This window comes from Mustela putorius, unplaced genomic scaffold, assembly GCF_011764305.1.
Source record: "Mustela putorius furo isolate JIRA1106 unplaced genomic scaffold, ASM1176430v1.1 tig00000166_pilon_pilon_pilon, whole genome shotgun sequence".
NCBI classification, from domain to species: domain Eukaryota; kingdom Metazoa; phylum Chordata; class Mammalia; order Carnivora; family Mustelidae; genus Mustela; species Mustela putorius.
In genome coordinates, this window is record NW_025421301.1 from 178,027 (window position 1) to 197,965 (window position 19,939).

The 19,939-nt window shown below is 36.5% G+C and overlaps 1 protein-coding gene across 2 annotated transcripts in view; it reads right to left on the reverse strand.

Moving 5' to 3' along the window:
* Positions 1–248: 248 nt before the first annotated feature.
* The window catches only part of CASP8AP2 (caspase 8 associated protein 2), a 31,475-nt gene continuing 11,784 nt past the window's right edge, over positions 249–19,939 (reverse strand). The window contains exons 4-11 of one of the 2 annotated variants that reach the window (XM_045075836.1): positions 18,472–18,572; positions 17,852–17,926; positions 16,433–16,548; positions 9,571–11,777; positions 5,560–8,689; positions 2,868–2,967; positions 2,204–2,256; positions 250–660 (exon numbers count right to left, since the gene is read on the reverse strand). In XM_045075836.1, the coding sequence (XP_044931771.1) occupies positions 657–660; positions 2,204–2,256; positions 2,868–2,967; positions 5,560–8,689; positions 9,571–11,777; positions 16,433–16,548; positions 17,852–17,926; positions 18,472–18,572 (5,786 nt within the window). In that variant the 3' untranslated portion in view covers positions 250–656. Of the gene's footprint in view, positions 2,257–2,867; positions 2,968–5,559; positions 8,690–9,570; positions 11,778–16,432; positions 16,549–17,851; positions 17,927–18,471; positions 18,573–19,939 lie in introns of both variants that reach the window. The other variant, XM_004766900.3, reaches the window with a different exon arrangement.

Below are 19,939 nucleotides of genomic sequence, written 5' to 3' on the forward strand. Positions count from 1 at the left end.
TATCTAAACATACTAAAAGAAACATTCTAATCAAAATATAACAGAATTTACATGGCTTTATTTATACATTACTGGTATTGAAAGCAAACTTTATACAAAGTTTTATACACGTAAAAAAAAAAACCCTTGGCTAGGCAAAGCATGTATGTGTGTATACACACAAACACATACACACACACGAAGTATTTTACATCATTGTAATTATACATATTTACATATACACTATTTAAATTATTTTACAATTTATCAAAATGAGAGGCAATTAGAAAAGCAAATAAAAATGGATGAAAACAAACAAAATAATTGTTTAAAATACTACAAAATTATTTTGAAAAATCTAGAAAAGAAAGCCGTTTCTCTGAAATATCAAAACTAAAGTTTCAATGCCATTTTGTTGTTGCTTTTATCTTAATAACAAGTTCTGTTTAAAAATAAATATCTTGACCAGTAACAAGTGAGCAAATCAGACTGATGACTGGAACAAGCTAAACATGCTGACTTGAGATTCAAGAGTCAGCGAGTAATAGTAAATGTAGACTTATCTAGTAATCAAATACGCCATAAAACTGCCCTCTACTTCCCCATTTAAAACATGAGGAATTCTAAGCTTCTGTGTAGTATGCAGTATCAACTAAGACTCCAAGGAGTTCAGCAATTTATCTGTAATGTAAGAAAATGCTGACATTATGGTTCTATTTTTCTGATAGGACCCTTTTATAAGGTGTTATTCTTTAAATGAGTTCACTCAGATATCAGCATTAAGAACTAGCTTTTTACAGAATTAATTTGGTAACTTTATTGCTATATTCTGATTTTGACAAGAATTTAATGAGACCATAGTACTTAGGATGAAAAAAAAAATAGTTGAGACAGCTAGAAATAAAATAACCTACAGTTTTTGCTATCATGCAAGCAAATAAAATTTCAAATATCAAAGCCATTAAGATTTTAGATTTGTATTGGAACTAAGAAGCATAACTTCCAGGAACAAGTTAATTCTTTCATGAATGTATATTATCTCCACGAGAGAATGGAGGTCACATTTTAAGAGAATATTCAGGTAAAATAAAACCTCAGCTGAAGTTCTTAAAGGCAGTGAAAATTTTAAAGCACAGTAAATCTGAAAAAGAATCAGGCCATTTTGGAAAGTTCTTAATAAGTTTTTTCCATTTAAATACTCCATTACTCAATCTTACATTCAGAATTATGTAAATAGGATTTTAACATCACAGTAAACTGCTAAATATCTTCTTAAAATCTCATTAGCAAATAAATTGCTTAAAGAGGATACTGAAATTAACAGATTATCTATCTCAAGATAGTACTTTACACTGGGTCCAGAAATAGATTTAAAACAAAAATATTCAGGACGCTTCACATTAAGACCTATGTCCAAATACAGTTTCTATTCAGATTTAATTTGAACTGAATTTGAAATTTGGTGTTCTGTAGTCAAATAATTATGATTACAAATAAATTGAAAAATAGCAATAGGTTACATATCTTTAAAATTTTCCTTATGTAAAGGTCCAAAATATCTAAGCAATTGTTTCAGGTCTTACAGAAAAAAACCCTGCTGATAATTATTGCCTTAATAAACCTGTATAGAAATGGCTTAAATAAACTGAGGAAACATGTCTGTGAACATTATTAATTTAAATTAACATAGTAAATCATGTCATCTATTCAGATGACAGTGGATTTCATGTTTATGAATGATGTATGTTCTATATTCCAAAAGTATTTAGTACTAATTAAAATTTGAAAAATATTAAATTACAAAAACAATAGATTTCATTAACAGTGAAGTATGTGCTATTGAAAAATGTTTTATTTTCTTCATCTATAAAAGATTTTTTATTAACCAACAAATGCATTTCCTCTCCATCTTACACTCATCAGCCATCAGAAGGTTGAAAAAAAATGTCATATAGTATGTCAATTACACTTAAGAGAGAGTTGAGAGATGCCATGCTGATCTGAACTGCAGCAGGCTTCACTCTGAGCAGGTCCCTATGGATGAGGTGACCTTAGAATCCTGCATGGGCAATCATCCTCCAACCTGTAACTGAAGCAGGGACTCAACTGGATGTTTCTCACCCACTACTCGTATCTTCAGTGACTAACAGGCCCTTAACTGCACAGTAAGTAACAGTATCAAACATTTACTTTACTAGTCTCCTGTAGCAGAACCATTAACTACCTGCATTTTGACTTTTCAAAGAGCTTCATTAACTGCTGGAATCTTTCTGAGACCTGAAAAATGTTAAAGGAATGTTAATTACAGATATCTCAATAACAGTTTTTTATCTGTGATTAATATTTTCATAAAATATCTAGAGAAAAAAAAATAGCCCTCAATAATAAAGAAATGAAGTAATGCTTGGAAAAATGAAGTGCCTTCATACTAAAGGTGATTACAGGTTTAATTTTTAACATTAAACTTTCTTAAACAAGCAAACATCATTACAAGACAGCTTGAAATTAAATAGGTAAATGGTAAGACAATAGGGAAAAAGATTAGAATCGTTCCAAACTTCTTCCATAATCACCAAGTTTTTATTTTATTTTTTTAAGTTTTAATTTCCTTAAGTAATCTCTATGCGCCAAGTGAGGCTCAAACTCACAATCCTGAGATAGAGAGGCACATGCTCTACTGACTGAGCCAGCCAAGTGCCCCTTAATAAGTTTTTAACAGTTGTACATGAAGAGCCATATTGTTAAAGAAGTTAGCTAATAAAAAAAAATTAAAAAAAAAAAGAAGTTAGCTAATAAATATCTACATATTTTAAGCATGACAAAAGTTAAATCTATTTATAGTAGCAACACTTGTAAAAACTACAAAGATGCAAAAATTGGGTAGTTACCTGATACGGATCTTTATTCAATTTGGCAGCCAAATAAGAAAATGTTTTCAGTGATGGCCCTCTTTTTTGACACTCCAATAAAATTTCCCGGTCATCATTTCTGAAGAGAGAATAATGGTATTTGTTTAGCCTTTGCATATTAGAGCCGAAAAGTAACAAAAACTCCACTGCCTTAATATCTACAATAGAGGTGACGTTTTTATTAAAACCCACAGAAAAAAAGAAAAAATGTATATACCAAAATATGGACAATGAGGATCTCTGAGAAGTATTATGGATGATGTCTGAGCTCACAGGTATTTCCCAAAATTTTCTAAAACAAAATTATTATTCTAATGCCAAAATTAAAGATTTTTTCCAAAATTCTCTCTTTAATTGTTTGGGCCCAAACATGGTCACAGTCTTTTTTTTTTTTTTTTTTAAAGATTTTATTTATTTACTTGAGAGAGAGACAGTGAGAGAGAGCATGAGCAAGGAGAAGGTCAGAGAGAGAAGCAGACTCCCCATGGAGCTGGGAGCCCGATGCGGGACTCGATCCTGGGACTCCAGGATCATGACCTGAGCTGAAGGCAGTCATCCAACCAACTGAGCCACCCAGGCATCCCACATGGTCACAGTCTTAATAAGCAGCAGCACCAACAGTAAAATGGAATCCAGATCTTCTCATTCCCAGACCTGTTTTTCCACATGGTCTGAACCAGAGTGTGTTGTTATACTCTCTGAGATCCTATTCTGCCATCTGTAAATTACCTAGAAGGAAGGCACGGAAGACTGTGGTATTAAACAAAACTGGTCACCAGGAAGTTGCTTGCTACAGAACTCCCTCAGACCTTTGAGCACTTCTGGGGCCCGAGGTTAAGAGCAAAAGCAAAGAGACAGTTTCTGGAGATTTGAGCTAAGTTCAGGGTGACAAGGGAGAGAAGACATGGGGCTCTCAATAGATTAGGGAGCCAGGCTCTCCACGTGTTCCCAACACCAGCTGTTCCCCAACGTGCATGCCCCCAGACTGCACTTTAGAGACTGGTGGTGTTCTGTGGTAGCTAGTGTTTTTGGTTAAAATAAACAAATCTCTCACTTAAAAGATAAAATACAATAAAATTAAGTAGAATAGAATAAAATAAAATAATAAAACCGGTCACCAATTTCAATATGATTGAGTTTCCCTCATTATGCACACTAGATAAGTCTGGGGAGCAATGAACGTCTAGTCCAATGGTTCACAACTTCAGTTACATTTGTGTCTGAAATGGGGTCTTTAAATCTACATTTCTTAAATGTTCACATAGGAATCCAAAGTGCAACCTATTAATGAAACTTTTTTCAAACTCCTAGTTTAGGGGAAAATACAAATTACAAAGCCTCACACTTTCTGCCCTGTCTTACACCACCTGTCCTTCTTCCTTTCTAAAATGTGGCTATTAGGGGAACGGGGGAGCGCCTGGGTGGCTCAATCAGCAAAGGATCTGCCTCTGGCTCAGGTCATGATCCCAGAGCCCTGGAATCAAGTCCCATAGCAGGCTTCTTGCTCAGCAGGGAGTCTGCTTCTCCCTCTGCCTGCAGCTCCCCTTGCATGTGCCTCCCCCTGCCGACAAATAAATAAAATCTTTAAAATAAATAAAATATTTTTAAAAATAAATAAATGAAATAAAAATAAAATTGGTTATGGGCACCTGGGTGCCTCAGTTGGTTAAGCATCAGCCTTCAGCTCAGGTCATGATCGAGCCCTACATCAGACTCCATCCTTAGCATGAGAGCCTGCTTCTCCCTCTTCCTCTGCTGCTCTCCCTGTTTGTGCTCTATAAAATAAATACATAAAATCTTTCTAAAAATAAAAATAAATAAAATGTGGTTATGCTAGGGCACCTGGGTGGTTCAGTGTTTTGAGCTTCACACTCAATTTCGGCTCCGGTCAGTCTTGGGGTTGTGGGATCGAGCCTGACATCAGGCTCTGCACTCAGCATGAAGGCTGCTTGTCCCTCTGCCTCTGCTTGTCCCCATGCTCACACTCTCTTTCAAATAAAAAAAAATAGGTAGGGGCGCCTGGGTGGCTCAGAGGGTTGAAGCCTCTGCCTTCGGCTTAGGTCATGATCCCAAGGTCCTGGGATCGAGCCCCGCATTGGGCTCTCTGCTCAGCGGGGAGCCTGCTTCCCTTCCTCTCTCTCTGCCTGCCTCTCTGTCTACTTGTGATCTCTGCCTGTTAAATAAATAAAATATATTTAAAAAAAAATAGGTAAAATCTTTAAAAAAAATAAAAATGTGGTTATACCAGTTCCTTACAAATCAAAGAATTTTTAGTTAAAAAAATGTCACAAAAACAAAAAAACAGGAGCAGCTGGGTGGCTCAGTAAGTTACGTGACCAACTTAGCTCAGGTCTTGATCTCACAGTCGTGAGTTGGAGCCCCACACTGAGCTCCACACTGAGTATGGAGCCTATTTAAAAAGAAAAAAAAAAGGTGAAAACTTATATCCATGGTGCTAATGCACAAATCTGGTTAAGAGCCTCTGCTCTAGATCATTCCATACTCCAGCTGAACTGGACTCTAGAATGCATCTTCTACCAACTTTGGCCATTTTTGAAGTATGTCATTACCTGCCTTATTTTAGGACAGGATGACTAAACTACGATGACACGACAGGACAGATGCCTGGCCTGCAAACATTTCCTGGGGACTTGAGTCTCAAGAGTCTTACCTTGTCCATAAAACTATAATTTCTCCCTTCTTTTTAATAACATTCTTTGCAGAAAGGCTTTTAGGAGATGTGGCAGATGCTGCTGATAGATCCTTAATCCCTGGGCTTGACGATGACGGCTCTTTGCTCACTGCAGGGTCTTTTTTCTTATTGGCTTTCTTTCGGTGAGCTTCACCATTCTCACCAGAATCTTGGGTAATTTTCTTGGTCTTTTCCCTACTGCTTAAGTCTGTTTCCTTCCTCTGTTTTTTATTAGAATGGTTTAGATCAGAAAGGTTTTTTCTCTTTTTAGGAGCATTATCCAAAGCTCCAGGCAATACTGAATCATCAGGATTTGATGCCGGCTCTGACTTTAAATCATCCTTTTTTACTTCGTGTGAACTGGGAGGTTCTGAGGTCAAATCAATATAGGTTTCCTCAACAATGCATTCCAAAGGCCTATCGGCCACTTGCACCTTTTCTTCCTTACAGTTATCTTCATCTACGCATATCACCTGACACTCAAAGTGTTCAACAGCTAAGGCAGGACAGTTCCCTTCGTTTTTACTCTCACTTGAAACATCTTGTGTCAAATCAATAAAAGCATCTACGGTATCGGGCTGCATTTCACCTAGTATTTGAGCACTCTGATCCAAACCGCCTTCAGAGCATCCCAACTGATCAATATTTAAAACTGTTACTTCTATGAATTCCCCCAAGTTTTTGGTCTCAGTGACTGAGTCTTTCGTGAGGTCTATATAGGTGTTTGGAAGATGATCCTCGACAGAATGTGAAATTTCCTCCATTCGAGGCAATTCTTCAATGCTTTCAGGTACTTTTGGTTCCCACACTTGGTGCAACTTAAAGCATTCATCAGTCACTTCATTACTATGGCCCACTTTACCTGAAGCATCTTTAAGAAATTCATATATATCGGGAACCTGTGTTTCTATCATACAGTCCTGTTCTTCATGGGCTGATTTACTGCTATCAACATTGTTGTCAGAATTTAGTTCCTCCGCAGATTTAAAAACTCCGTTCTGACATGAAACATAGTCTTTCTCTGCTGCTTTATCAGTGTCCTTTTCCACTCCAGGCAAAGATGCCAATGACTCATCAGCCACCGCATTCTGTTTAAGACTAGGGGAGGTAGATGGTGCTGCCCGCCGTATTTTCACAATGAAATGATCATTGGACTTTTCCATGATGACAGCATGCATGGGTAGGTTGGGGTGGTACTGAAAGCCTGGAGCAACAGACCGACTTGTCCATGATGAAGAACAACTTGATTTGCTGCTTGAATTATCAGACTCCAGAGCTAAATGAATATCTTGTTCAGATGCATCCTCTTCCTCAAGTAAGGCATCCTCACTAAAATGGGCACTAATAACTTCTTCAGGAGTTGAACTGGACAAAACTTCAGGCTTTAGGAAACTGAGATGACCGTCTGACTTCAGAGGTGATGGCACTGTTAAAGAGACCGCTAGATCTTCCAGAAGTATGGAGGAAATGCAGGGTTTGCTCTTTTCTGAACTACACACATTATCTTTACTCAAAGCTATATTAGTGGACACGTCAAACATGCAACTTTCATCCAACACATCAGGATGAACTGGCAACGAAAGCCCTGAAGACAGAGAAGGGCCTTTCTCAGATGATAATAATGACCAATTATCATCACTAATCATTTTAGGACATGGTGAAACCACCCCTGAAACTAGCTCATCGGTTGTACAAGCTGGTATAGATTCACACTTAAGACTCTCCAGCAGCTGTTTTTCTGGGGTCTTTAACTCCCACTCACTTTTTTCATTACAATTAACGCTGTTATCTAAAAGGTCAGAACCCTGTAACAAACTTTTAAATATTTCACCCATCTGGGCATCACTCACTAAATTAAAAGTAAGGCTAGAGGCTTGCTGTTCAGTGAGAATCTCAAAACTGCGCTCTGGCTTCAAAGCTGCATGCTGGGATGTCTGCGTGTCTTCGATGGTGTTGCCTTCGGTTTTTTCTGGCTTTGGGGTGCCGGGACGGTTTGGTTCCAAGGAGTGTTCTTCAGATTGAGAGTTCTTAATATTATCGAAGGAAGTGTTACAACTTTTTTTAATGTCACGCTTTGCTGTGTTAATGTTGAAATTATTTTGGTCTTGATGTTTTTCCTCAGACTTTTTACATCCTGGTAAAGACTTACAATTAGCAGAATCTTCTGATTTGGGGGATTTCTCTTTCAGCATTTCCTTGCTGGAGCAGTCCACATTTCCCTTCTGACCATTTGAATACTGGGCTTTCTCTTTATTTATCTTCTCACGTTTTCCTTCATCACTGTCACTGCCAAAGTTTATGGAATCACAAAACTTTACTAAGATTTTCTTAAGCTTTGCGAACAAATAATCCAGCTGTTCATCTACAAATTTCCACAGTTTTTTTTTCATATCTGGTAGCTGCTGTTCAAATAAACGGTCCACAATGCCATTCTTCTTAACTTGCTTAAGCTTGGATTCTATAACATCACAGAGATTATTCTGTAAAGTAGCCATGGACTTTGAGATTTTAGATAAGTCAAGGTGTTTAATTAGTGATGTAAAACTCAAAGTCGCTGACTCAATAATTCTATGGAATTGCATCAATGAAAATTTTACCTTAAATTTCATATAATTTTTCCTTACATGTTTCCTTATCATTCGTAACATGTGCATAATCTCCCGTACAGAAGAGGGTGCAGCAATAATCGGAACTATTTTTTCCAGGCTGGAAGTACTCATTGTCTTGTCTTTCTTCTCTGTTTTTGAAGATCTGCTAGATTCACTTCGTCTTTTATTCCATTTGCTTTTGGTCTGATGGATTTTTATAGAAGATGTTTTTCTAGTCTCTTTACCCAAATGCAGAGTACTTTTCCTACTTCCTGGGCTAGTTTTTGTGTTCTGCACTTCAGCAGAAGTTCTAGGTGTGACACTTTTTTCAAAACTTTTTTGTGGCTTAGATTTTTCATTGTCACTTATAATTTCTCCTTCTTCTAATTCATCTAAAGATGAGTTCTTATGAGAGTCTGTATCTGCAAATTTGTCAGACTTGCAAATTGGCTTTTGATTCTCCTTATTGAGATCAGACTTGCTCTTGGAGGTAGACTGAGCTGAATTTGGTGGAAATATATCTGTGGAAGAGAAATATATATTACAGTCACATGACTATAGTCTTCAGTCATTTGAGATTTCCATACATATAATAAAAACTTATAAACTGCAGCAATTCATTTTTTTTATAAGTAGGCTTCATACTTAGTGTGGAACCCAGGGTGGGGCTTGAACTCATAACCCTGAGATCAAGACCTGAGCTGAGATCAAGAGTCAGATGCTTAATTGACTGAGCCACATAGGCACCCCCAATTCATATTTTAATAGCTTTTTTATAGTAGAATGTTAATGCCTAATAATTAATCATGTCGTATGTCTTTACTGGTCTTAATTCGTGCTCAGTGATAATATAGTTTGGTCATCAGACTAACCATCAACCAACTCACGGTATCTTTGGGTATCTTCATGTTAGCAGCACCACCTACTCGATACCATTTGATGATGGCTTTTGAACAAAACTCTGAAGGCAAGCAGAGTATTTGAAACAATCTGCCCTAATACTCTTTTTTATAAAAAGAACAAAATTTAGATAAAAGGCTCAATGTACATTTCAAATCAATGACAGGGGTCTGAATATTTTAGTTATGTTACCAAAAAAAAAAAAAAAAAAAAGAGCACTGGGACAGCTGGGTGGCTCAGTCACCCTTAAATGTCTGCCTTCAGCTCAAGTCATGATCCCGGGGTTCTGGGATCCAGTCCAGCATCAGGCTCCTTGCTCAGAGAGAAGCCTGCTTCTCCCTCTTCCTCTGGCTACTACTGCCCCTACTTGTGCTCAGTCTCTCTCTCTTTCTCTCTCTCTGTCAAATAAATAAAATCTTAAAAAAAGAAAAGACACAAATTCTTCTTGCTTATGTATTTTGCATTCTCACATAAAGTTATAGAACATAATATAAACTATTACCTTTATGACTGTTATTACATAACGGAACTTGAGATGGGCTTTCCAATCTAAGAACTTTTGCTACAGGTCTCACTGGACTATTCAGAGGACTGATGGCTTCTGGAATAGGCCTCAGGTGATTAAAGTCAATGCTTAGAACTGAATTCTCATCATCGTTATATACTGAGTTTGTTTCACCGATTTCCATTTTGTTGTCCATTAATTCAGTCTGCTGAAGTGAAGATTCTAGTGTCTCTTTAAGTGAGGAAGGCTCCAAACAAGACTTACTTTCAACCAGTGGTATATCTACAAGAGAAGGCTCAAATTTGCGGTTACCATCTTCTGAAAGGGCTATTGGCAAAATGCCAGTTTCTTCAACTGAAGGCTGCAAAATGCTGTCACTGGATTCAGCTACTTCTATTGAAAAAGCTTCTTTCATTCCCATACCTCCAGAAACACAAGAATTCACATCATCATTTTTTTTGGTATCCAATTCTAAGCCAAAGTTTTGAGAAACATTTGTTTGTAATATGTCCACTACTACAGGAACTGCTGCCTTTGTATCATTAATGGTTTGTTCCTTTTCTGCTGGTGATGGAAACATGGATTCTGTTTGTTTCATTTCCACGGGTGCTGAGAAAGAAGTCTCTGTATGACAAATGGGCACATCACAATCCACAGTATTCTCATCAGATTTAACTAACAAACTGCTTTCTTCTTCTATTTTCCTTTCTGGATTACTGGTCCTGACTTCAGATACAGCTGCAAGAGCATCCTTTGGTTCCGACAACTTGGATTCCGTTTCCTCTGTGGTATGTTCATTGACCAAGGAAACACATGTCACTGTTGTAGCATGCACCAAGCACTCCAAATCACATATTCCACTGGATTTGGGGATACTGGTTATCTTATGGTGGTTATCCTGAGAAACAGGCTGCTTTTTAGCAGGAGAAAGAGTTAAGTTCAATTTTTCCATAAAACTCAATTTTAAGTCTTTTGTTTCATTTGGACCAATGTCAGCTTTAATTACAAGCTCTTTATTATCTGTTCCTTGAGAAACATCAGTGTTAGAGACTTCACCTTTATCACTTTTTGGCTCATTCTGTCTCTTTAAATCAGTAGTGGTTTTCTTAATTTCTTTGTTAGTCTTCTGCAAATGTTCTGTAGGTGTTCTTTTTTCACTTCTTATATGCCTACTTTCTTCTTTGCTTTCTCTTTCTCTTTTCCTCTTATCTTCAGTTCTATGCCGTTCTGCTTTTAAAGGTGTATTTTCCCATTGGTGCACAGCATCAACTTCCTTGGAGTCAATGTGTTTATGAGCTCTACTGGATGAAAGAAAGGATGGACATCTTCCTTCTTGAAAACTATGATTACTTACACCTCTATCTCTTTTACAATCTTCCCTTCCTCTTCTCTCTTCTAGATGGTATTTACTTGAATTATGAGAAGATTTTATTTCACTCTTGGAATGAGGAAGTAATGCTCGTTCAGATCTTCTCCAGTGATCCTGGTCTTTTACTACAGATTTAGATTTTTGATCAGCTTTTCTTTCTTCTTTGTCTTGTGATTTAAGTTCTTTTCTATTTGTATTTTGTGATCTTTCACTTTGTCTTTCTAGTTTTTTGTCACTTTGAGAGTCCATTCGAGTGTATGACCTTTCTCTAAAGGTCTCTTTCTCCCAAGAAGAGCTAATTCGTTCATTTTTATAATCCAAATCTGTGTTACTTTTGAACTTTGAATTTTTGCTTTCAGCCTTTGGTTCACCTTTACCATATTTCTCAGGACGTCCTTGTAGCCTTTGACTAGTCTCTATGTTCCTTGGTTCACCATCACCACAACTAGTATTTAAGTCTTTCCATATTCTATCAGTTCCTCTGCTATATTGGCTATGTCTAATATCTTTTCTCCCTCTTCTATTATCTTCACTTGAAATACCCTCACCAACCTGATAATGGGAACGTGACCAAATGCCATTGGTGCAGTGTTTTTCAATAGATGGAGGCAAATACAAAGTGCTCTTTTTTTCACAATATGATTTTCCTTCCTTTTCGGGATTTGGCAGTGAAGTGCTATGATGTCCATCTTTAGAAACATCACTTTTCACTCTGAGATCAGTCTTTGAACAATCATCCAAATGGGGAGACCTGGATTTAAGATCTTTTGTTTTAACTATATCTGCTACCCTTGCAGTTTTGTGATTATTTCGAAAATGTGAGAATTCGGACAATCTATTAAGAAATAAAAATTGACAACAAAAACCAAAGTTAATTTCTTGTTAATAATTCAGATTTTAATTACATGCAAAAACACTTTAAAAGTCAGGCCCCACATACTGGCAAAATTAATTTTATTTCATATAAAGACGTGAGTGACGCTTACCAGCTTCCAACTAAATGGGCCCATTTTTAAAATAAGGAAACTCCCTTTTAGTTGTTTTGCTCAAACTCTGAAGGACCTCTCCATTCTATCCCAGCACTTAATCAATGTCTTCCAGACTTCCCTCACCACAGCAGACCACTCCCAAACTAACCAGAGATTCATTTCTTTTAGAACAAGTGACATTATTTTCTTGTCCTCGCTCACTCTAAAGCAACTAAAACAGAAGGAAAAGTAAAACAATGCCAGACAACACAGATAATCATAGAGTTCAATGGAGCTCTCTACCCCAGTTTTCTATTTCACATACAATTCCACAGTAAACCAAAGCATCAATACCCATCTTAAAGTGGCACATACTACGCAAAAATAAAGAGAATTCTCTCTTAGGGGAATAGCATGTACTTATTGTTTAACAACAACAACAACAAAAGCCTAAGTCTTAAGGTTTTATAGTAGAGTTCCAGAAAACTGGCAGTTTTCCTAATAATAAAATGTAAATAGCTCATTTTGGTTCCTTGTAATACTTTAAGTCATCTTCCTAAACTTCTATAACTTCCCTGAATCTCCATAAATGTATTCCTAATCAGTACTAAATGTATAGAGAACACCAAAGCTTAAAAGACTCAGGAATAAGGGGAGATTTTTATAAAACAAAAGAGGACATGGGTGACATACAACCTAAAACAGTATGTACATTTTATATGGATTTTGTTATGGGCTAAATTGTGCCGCCACCTCCCCCCCCCCCAAATTCTTATGCTGAAGTCCTAACTTTCAGTATCTCAGTGCACCTTGATTTGAGGACAGGGTCTTTATAAAGGCAGTCAAGTTAAAGAGAGGCCACTAGGGTGGGCCTAATCCACTATAACTAATATTCCTATAGAAAAGGGAAATTTGGGGACGCCTGGGTGGCTCAGTTGGTTAAGCGGCTGCCTTCGGCTCAGGTCATGATCCCAGCGTCCTGGGATCGAGTCCCACATCGGGCTCCTTGCTTGGCGGGGGGCCTGCTTCTCCCTCTGCCTCTGCCTGCCATTCTGTCTGCCTGTGCTTGCTCTCTCTCCCTCTCTCTCTGACAAATAAATAAATAAAATCTTTAAAAAAAAAAAAAAGGAAATTTGGACACAGACCTATGTGGAAAATAAAAGCAACAGAAGAGACACAGGAAGAAAGCAACCATTTACAAGCCAAGGAAAGAGGCCTGGAACAGATCCTTCTACACATAGCCCCCAAAAGGAATCAATCCTGCTAACACCTTGATCTTGGATTTCTAGCTTCCAGGACTATGAAACAATAAATTTAAACAACAATATTTATTAAGCTACCCAGTTTGTGGTCATTTGTTAAAGCAGCCTTAGGACACTAATAAATATCTTAGCTCAAAAAACAATTAGAAGATACCTTCCACTTGGGAAAGATGAACATAAAAAACACTAACCATAAAAGAAAAACATCTGACAAACTAAACATCACTAAAATTAAAAACTTCTGGGCAACCCTCTTGGGTCCCCTCCCTCCTCAAGAGCTTTGTATTATCACTTTATTACCACTCAATAAACCTTGCTTTGCTGTCCCCCCCCAAAATAAAATAAAATAAAAATTAATTAATTAAATTTAAAACTTCTATTCCTCATAAGACACAATAAAGAGTGATAGACAAATCACAGAACGGCAAATGTTCACAATAAATTTATCCAACAAAGAACTCATATTTGACAAAGGACATATGTGTTATGTATGTCATACTTATTAAACCTATAAACTATTAAACTATTAGCTCCTAAAAGATAGTTCTAGCCCACAGAGCTCATAATACATATTAGTATAGCTCCTTACTAGATAAAAGTTATCAAAAGTTTTATTTTAAGAGGTACCTAGGTAGCTCAGTCAGAAGTACAACTCTTGATCTCATGGTCATGAGTTTGAGCCCTAGGCTGGGTATACAGGTTACTTAAATAAATAAGCTTTTTAAAGAAAAGTTTTCTTTTAAAATAAACCTTCACATAATATAATTTCCAGAATGCATACTCTTAAACTTTTACCTTATGTTATTTTTAATTTTTCTATTAAACATAACGTTTCAACCAAATGATAAACACTTACCATTAGAATACCAAATATAGACCACAATTATAAAGTGAAAATATCGGCAGAATATTTATTAGATAATATACAACCACATCAATCAATCTAATGACATTATTCATTTTCATATTTCATTTATTCACCCAGTGTCTCTTTCCACCCTGTTCAAACATGACACCCCACCCATAAAAGATCCAAAAATGTATAAAATTTCCCCAATATTTCAGGAAGCAATCTTACACCAGTTGCACTGATGGGATTTAGGTTAGTAAACACACAGCCATCTTCATTTTCAAGTGGCCTGAAGTCCTTTATGATGCCATACAGTCCACACATAAGATTATTTTCTCTCACTCGTCAATTATTTATTGACTGTCTGCCATGTGCTAGGCTCTGAGCCAGGCTCTTGATAAAATGGTGAAGATACACAGACATAGTCCCTGCTCCATGAAGCTTACAGTTCAGTGAAAAGACAGATACTAAAAGAAAGTTCTGGCCCACAGGGCTTTTAAGAGAAATAACTTGGAGATAAGAAGATACTAGGGGCACCTGGGTGGCTCCATGCGTTAAAGCCTCTGCTTTCAGCTCAGGTCATGATCCCAGAATCCTGGGAGCGAGACCCACATTGGGGGGGGTCTCTCTGCTCAGCAGGGAGCCTGCTTCCCTTCCCCTCGCTCTGCCTGCCTCTCTGCCTACTTGTGATCTCTGTCAATAAATAAATAAAATCTTAAAAAAAAAAAAAAAAGAAGAAGAAGAAGAAACTAAACAAGTAATTCTATTACTGATTTTAAAAACTCCAAGTATACATGAAGCCACAAAAGAGAAATCTGACCTATTCAGGGATAACAGACTAATAATACCCCTGCAAAAATGAGTTGGTTTTTAGCAGGTGGAGAGGACACTTCCAGGCAGTGGAAACAGTCTATGCAAAAGCAGAGCTCACAGTACATCCAAGGAATCAAAAGAATGCCAGAGACATACCAGAGCTGTGACACCTAGGACAAAGGTAAATGCTGAAGGCAAGGCCTGAAAAATAGTTTAGGACCATATTGTGAAGAGTGAGGTAATTCTATGATAGTGAAGTGTCCAGACTTGTCATTTTAAAAAGTATCTTATCTGGGGGCACCTGAGTAGCTTAGTAGGTTAAGCATCCGACTCTTAATTTCGGCTCAGGTCATCATCTCAGGGTTGTGAGACTAGACCCCATGTAAGGCTCCGCACTCGGCAGGGAGCCTACTTAAGATTCTCTTCCTTCCTCTTCTTCCACCTTTCCCCTTCCATCCTCTCTCCCTCTCTAAAAAAACAAAACAAAACAAAATAATAAAATTAATCATAAAAAATAAAAAAACAGTGTCCTATCTGCAGCTTTAATACTGATAAAAGACAAACCAAAGGCCCAAAAGAGCAAGAACGGATGCAGAGATACCCGCACAAAGACGACTGCCTGATAAGAGTTGACAGGTAGCAGTGATGGTAGATATGATGAGAAATAATAATTAGAGAGATTATAAAGACATAAAAATCAGCAGGACATGGTAATGAATTTAGATGTGAGAGATGATTAGAGAGGTAAGTGTCAATGACTTCTAGGCACGGTGACTATGTGGCCCAGTTTGCCAAGCAATCTCACTGCAGTTATGAATAGCACTCACTTCTACTCTCAGAAGGGTGTGGGAAATAGTCATTCTACCTCTAGATCTCTGGCCTGCACCAGCTGAATAAATGATGGGGAATCCACTGAGGTGGGAAACATGGAAGAGGTTTGATCATAAATTCCATTTTGGATGAGGTAATTCTGAAAATTCTGTATAGATGTGAAGTAGTTATCTGCATATAAATGGAACTGACCTAGTATGAGTGAGATTACCTTATATAAAAATACTGATGGAGAAAGATAAAAACACAGGTTTGAGCTTTGCAGAATTCCAACCTCATGAAGTATGAGAGAATAAACCCCAAGTTAGGAAGAAAACTAAGAATCATGAAAGTCAAAGCAAGAGACTATTTCAAAGAAAGAAAGTCAAGTGTGTCAATGTGAGGGCAAATTAAAATCCGAAGTCAAAACTGTTTGATGGACTTAATGGCAGTCACCGTTAGCCAAAATGACAGCTGTTTTGGTGTACCAATGGAAGCAGAATCAGTGTGAAAAGGAGTCAAAGGGGAGTAGAAACAGAAAATGAAGACAGCAAGTTTAGATAACTGCTCCGGAGGTCTGGCTGTGCAAAGAAAGGAGAGAGGTAAGAAGTTCCCTGGAGAATACTGACCAACCAAAATTTTAAAGAGAGAGGAAACATTGGTCACTGAGAGTAAAACCTTAAATTCTTAATGCATGATTTTCCTATCTTTCCACTCAAAAGTTTAACATAGTCCACATATCAACACCCAAGTGATTTATACACAGATTCACACCCTTCAATTGTACCTTTGGTGAAGATTATTTATTTCTTCATCTTTGCGATTTATTTCCACTCTAGCGGTTTTGATAAGTGCTGAAATATTCTTCTTAAGAGATTGGTTTTCATTTTTTAAGCTGAAATTCTAAACACCATAAAATACATTTAAAGTACATACAGAAATAAAGTATATGTCTACAGGATTATTAAACTTATATAATACAACTGATGATTACTGAATGTGCTAACTATATGCCAGGCATCACACTTTTTATCTTATGTAATTCTCAAAAAAGTCCGATGAGAAGCACTATTATGCTCATTATACAGCAGAGATTCAAAGATGAATGGCACCAGAGCAAGGCCAGTCCAACTGAAACTATTTAAAACAGGGTTCAGAATGAAAAGGCAATAAAAAGTTCAATAAAGGGATGTCTGGGTGGCTCAGTCGGTTGGGCATCTGCTTTTGGCTCAGGTCATGATCCCAGAGTCCTGGGATCAAGTCCCACGATAGGCTCCCTGCTCAGAGGGGAGCCTGCTTCTTCCTCTGCCTGCTGCTCCCCCTGCCTGCTCGTGCTGTCTATCTCTGACTCATTCTGGCAAATAAATAAATAGAATCTTTAAAAAAAAAAAAAAGAAAAGAAAAAGAAGTTCAATAAAAAGACAAGAAGAAAGTTCTGCCCGGGTCATTATCTTGAAAATTGAAAATAAAAATGATAGAATTTTATTATATTTAACAACTGTTAAGTTTAACTTAAGTTAACTTGTAACAGTTTAACTATTTAAGTTAAACTTGTTTAACTATTTAAGTTAAACTTGTTTAACTTAAGTTTAACTTGTAACAATGTACCAAACCCAGGATGAACAAAGAATGAATTTATTAGTACTAACTGGTTCTTTGGGGAAAAGGGAAACAAAGAGAAATTACTTTACAAAAAAAAAAAAACCAAATAAATAAAAACCAGAACAAGACATGACATTCCTGTATGCTGTATCATGTTCACAAAAAAAGTCACTCTTGCAAAAATTGTGAAGGCATCACCATTTTCTCCCAATGGCCATTCTAAAGTTTGCTCCTCAAACCAATCTCTTTCAAACCACCTGATACCATCTCCATTCATTTTCCATTATTTAACTGTTAACTAGTCTAACAGACCTTTACATAAATGTCATTTAAAACATCAATCCATTTTCTTATATTAGTTTCCTTGACACAGGAAATAATGCATGTTTTGCCAGATTTGCTGTTTCATTTAACACTAAAAAAAGAGTTTCCTTATAAACTGCCAACACTTTAGCATCTTAATTTCTAACAAAATCAATTTAACACATTTTGACTTAAAATTTAAAAAAAAAAAAAAAAAAGGCCCTAGGGCCTCAGTAAAGTTTCTCTCTCATTGACTGGGGCAGTAAAAACAAAAAGGCAAAAATATTCACTATAATCCTACCTGTGTCTGTATTTCCTTAAACTTTTTCATCAGCTCTTTCATTTGCAGCTGACATTTACCATATTCTACTTGCAACTGTAAGATAGAAAAAGATTAACTTAAGCATCATTCTAAATTATTTTCTTAGGTTAAGTGACATTTCAGAATATGTTAAAATTTAGAAAATCAACCCACTATGAAGGATAGACAAGGTCTATTCTAACAGATATTTAGTAAAATTACCAGTTCTAAAAATTGTCCCAACCAAAAATTTATTTTGTTCAGTTTCACATTCAATCCAGACCTTAAAATTCAAGGGAGAAAGAAATTTGTCTGAATTAAGTCTTGGGACATTTTAAAACTTAGAACAAATCATGAAAAGATAAAATGTTTTATTATACTGATTGCCTGTTGAGGTTTTATATATTCATACACTTAATCAACCAAAATTATAACTAAATTTAGACAAGCATTCAGAAACGATTGTTTTAAAAAGCAGATCTGAAGGCAGAGACTGACTTGAATATTCTTTTAGACTAAGAGCTACATCTTAAACACAGAATGTTTAATAGTAAGCTGATGCTTGAACTTCAGAAGCTACAAAAGGTAAAATAACTGTCCTTAATTCTGGCAAACCGTACATCATTATATGTTGCCTCCTTTGCAGTTCCTTCTTCAGTCAGGATTTCTTCATATAAATCCAAACAATTTCGGGATAGCACACATGATTTGGACGCAATGTCTAAAACAAACAAACAAAAAGCTCTTAAATTAAAATATTACTTTCTGATTCAATCCTATCAAAATTGCAATGTCATTCCACATAACTGGAAACAACAGTCCTAAAATTCATATGAAACCACAAAAGACAGCAAATACACAAAGCTATCTTGAAAAAGAAGACCAAAGCTGGAGGCATTATATCTACTGATTTCAAACTCAAAGTAATCAAAACTGAATGCTACTGGCATAAAAACAGACACACAGATCAGGGAAAACAGAACAGAGAGTCCAGATACATATATGTATCATCAGTTAATTTATGACAGAGAAGCCAACAATATACAATGGGGAATGGATAAGCTCTTTCAATAAATGGTGTTGGAAAAATGGACCCCAACTTACTCCACACACAAAAATCAACTCAAAATGGATTAAAGACTTAAATGTGAGACCCAAAACTAAAAACTCTCAGGAAAATAAATATAAGGGTAAGTTTTTAGACATCAGTCTTGGCAAAGATTTTCTGGATCTGACATTAAAGGCAAGGGAAATAAAAGCAAAAACAAACAAGCAGGACTACATCAAACTAAAAAGCTTTAGCACAGGAGAACCTGGGTGGCTCAGTGAATTCAGTTTTCAACTCCTGATTTTGGGTCAGGTCATGCTATCAGGGTCATGAGATCAAGCCCCACCTTAGGTTCCACAATAACTATAGAGCCTGCTTAAGAGTCTCTCTCTCCCTTTCCCAAGCTCATGCTCTCACTCTCTCCCCAAATTAATTGATTAATTAATAAAAATAAGCTTCAGCACAGCAAAGGAAACCATCAACAAAATGAAAAAGCAACTCAAAGAATGGGAGAAAATACTTGCAAAGTATATATCTGACAGGGGGTTAATATCCAAAACATATAAAGAGCTCATACCACTCAACAGCCAAAAAAAAAAAAAAAAAAAGAAGAGAGAGAGAGAGAGAGAGAAAAGAAAATAAAGAAAAAAGAATCTGATGGAAAAATGGGCAGAAAAACTGAATAGACATTTTTCCAAAGACATAAAAATGGCCAACAGGAACATGAAAAGGTGATCCACATGACTAATTACAGGGAAATACAAATCAAAAAACCACAATGAGATATTGCCTTACACCTGTTTTTGTTTTTTTAAGATTTTATTTATTTATTTGAGAGACAGAGATCACAAGTAAGCAGAGAGGCAGGCAGAGAGAGAGGAGGAAGCAGGCTCCCTGCTGAGCAGAGAGCCTGATGCAGGGCTCGATCCCAGGACTCTGCTTACACCTATTAAAATGTCTATCATCAAAAAGACAAGAGATAAAAATATACATATAGCATAGGGAATATAGTCAATAATAATGTAAAACTTTGTATAGTG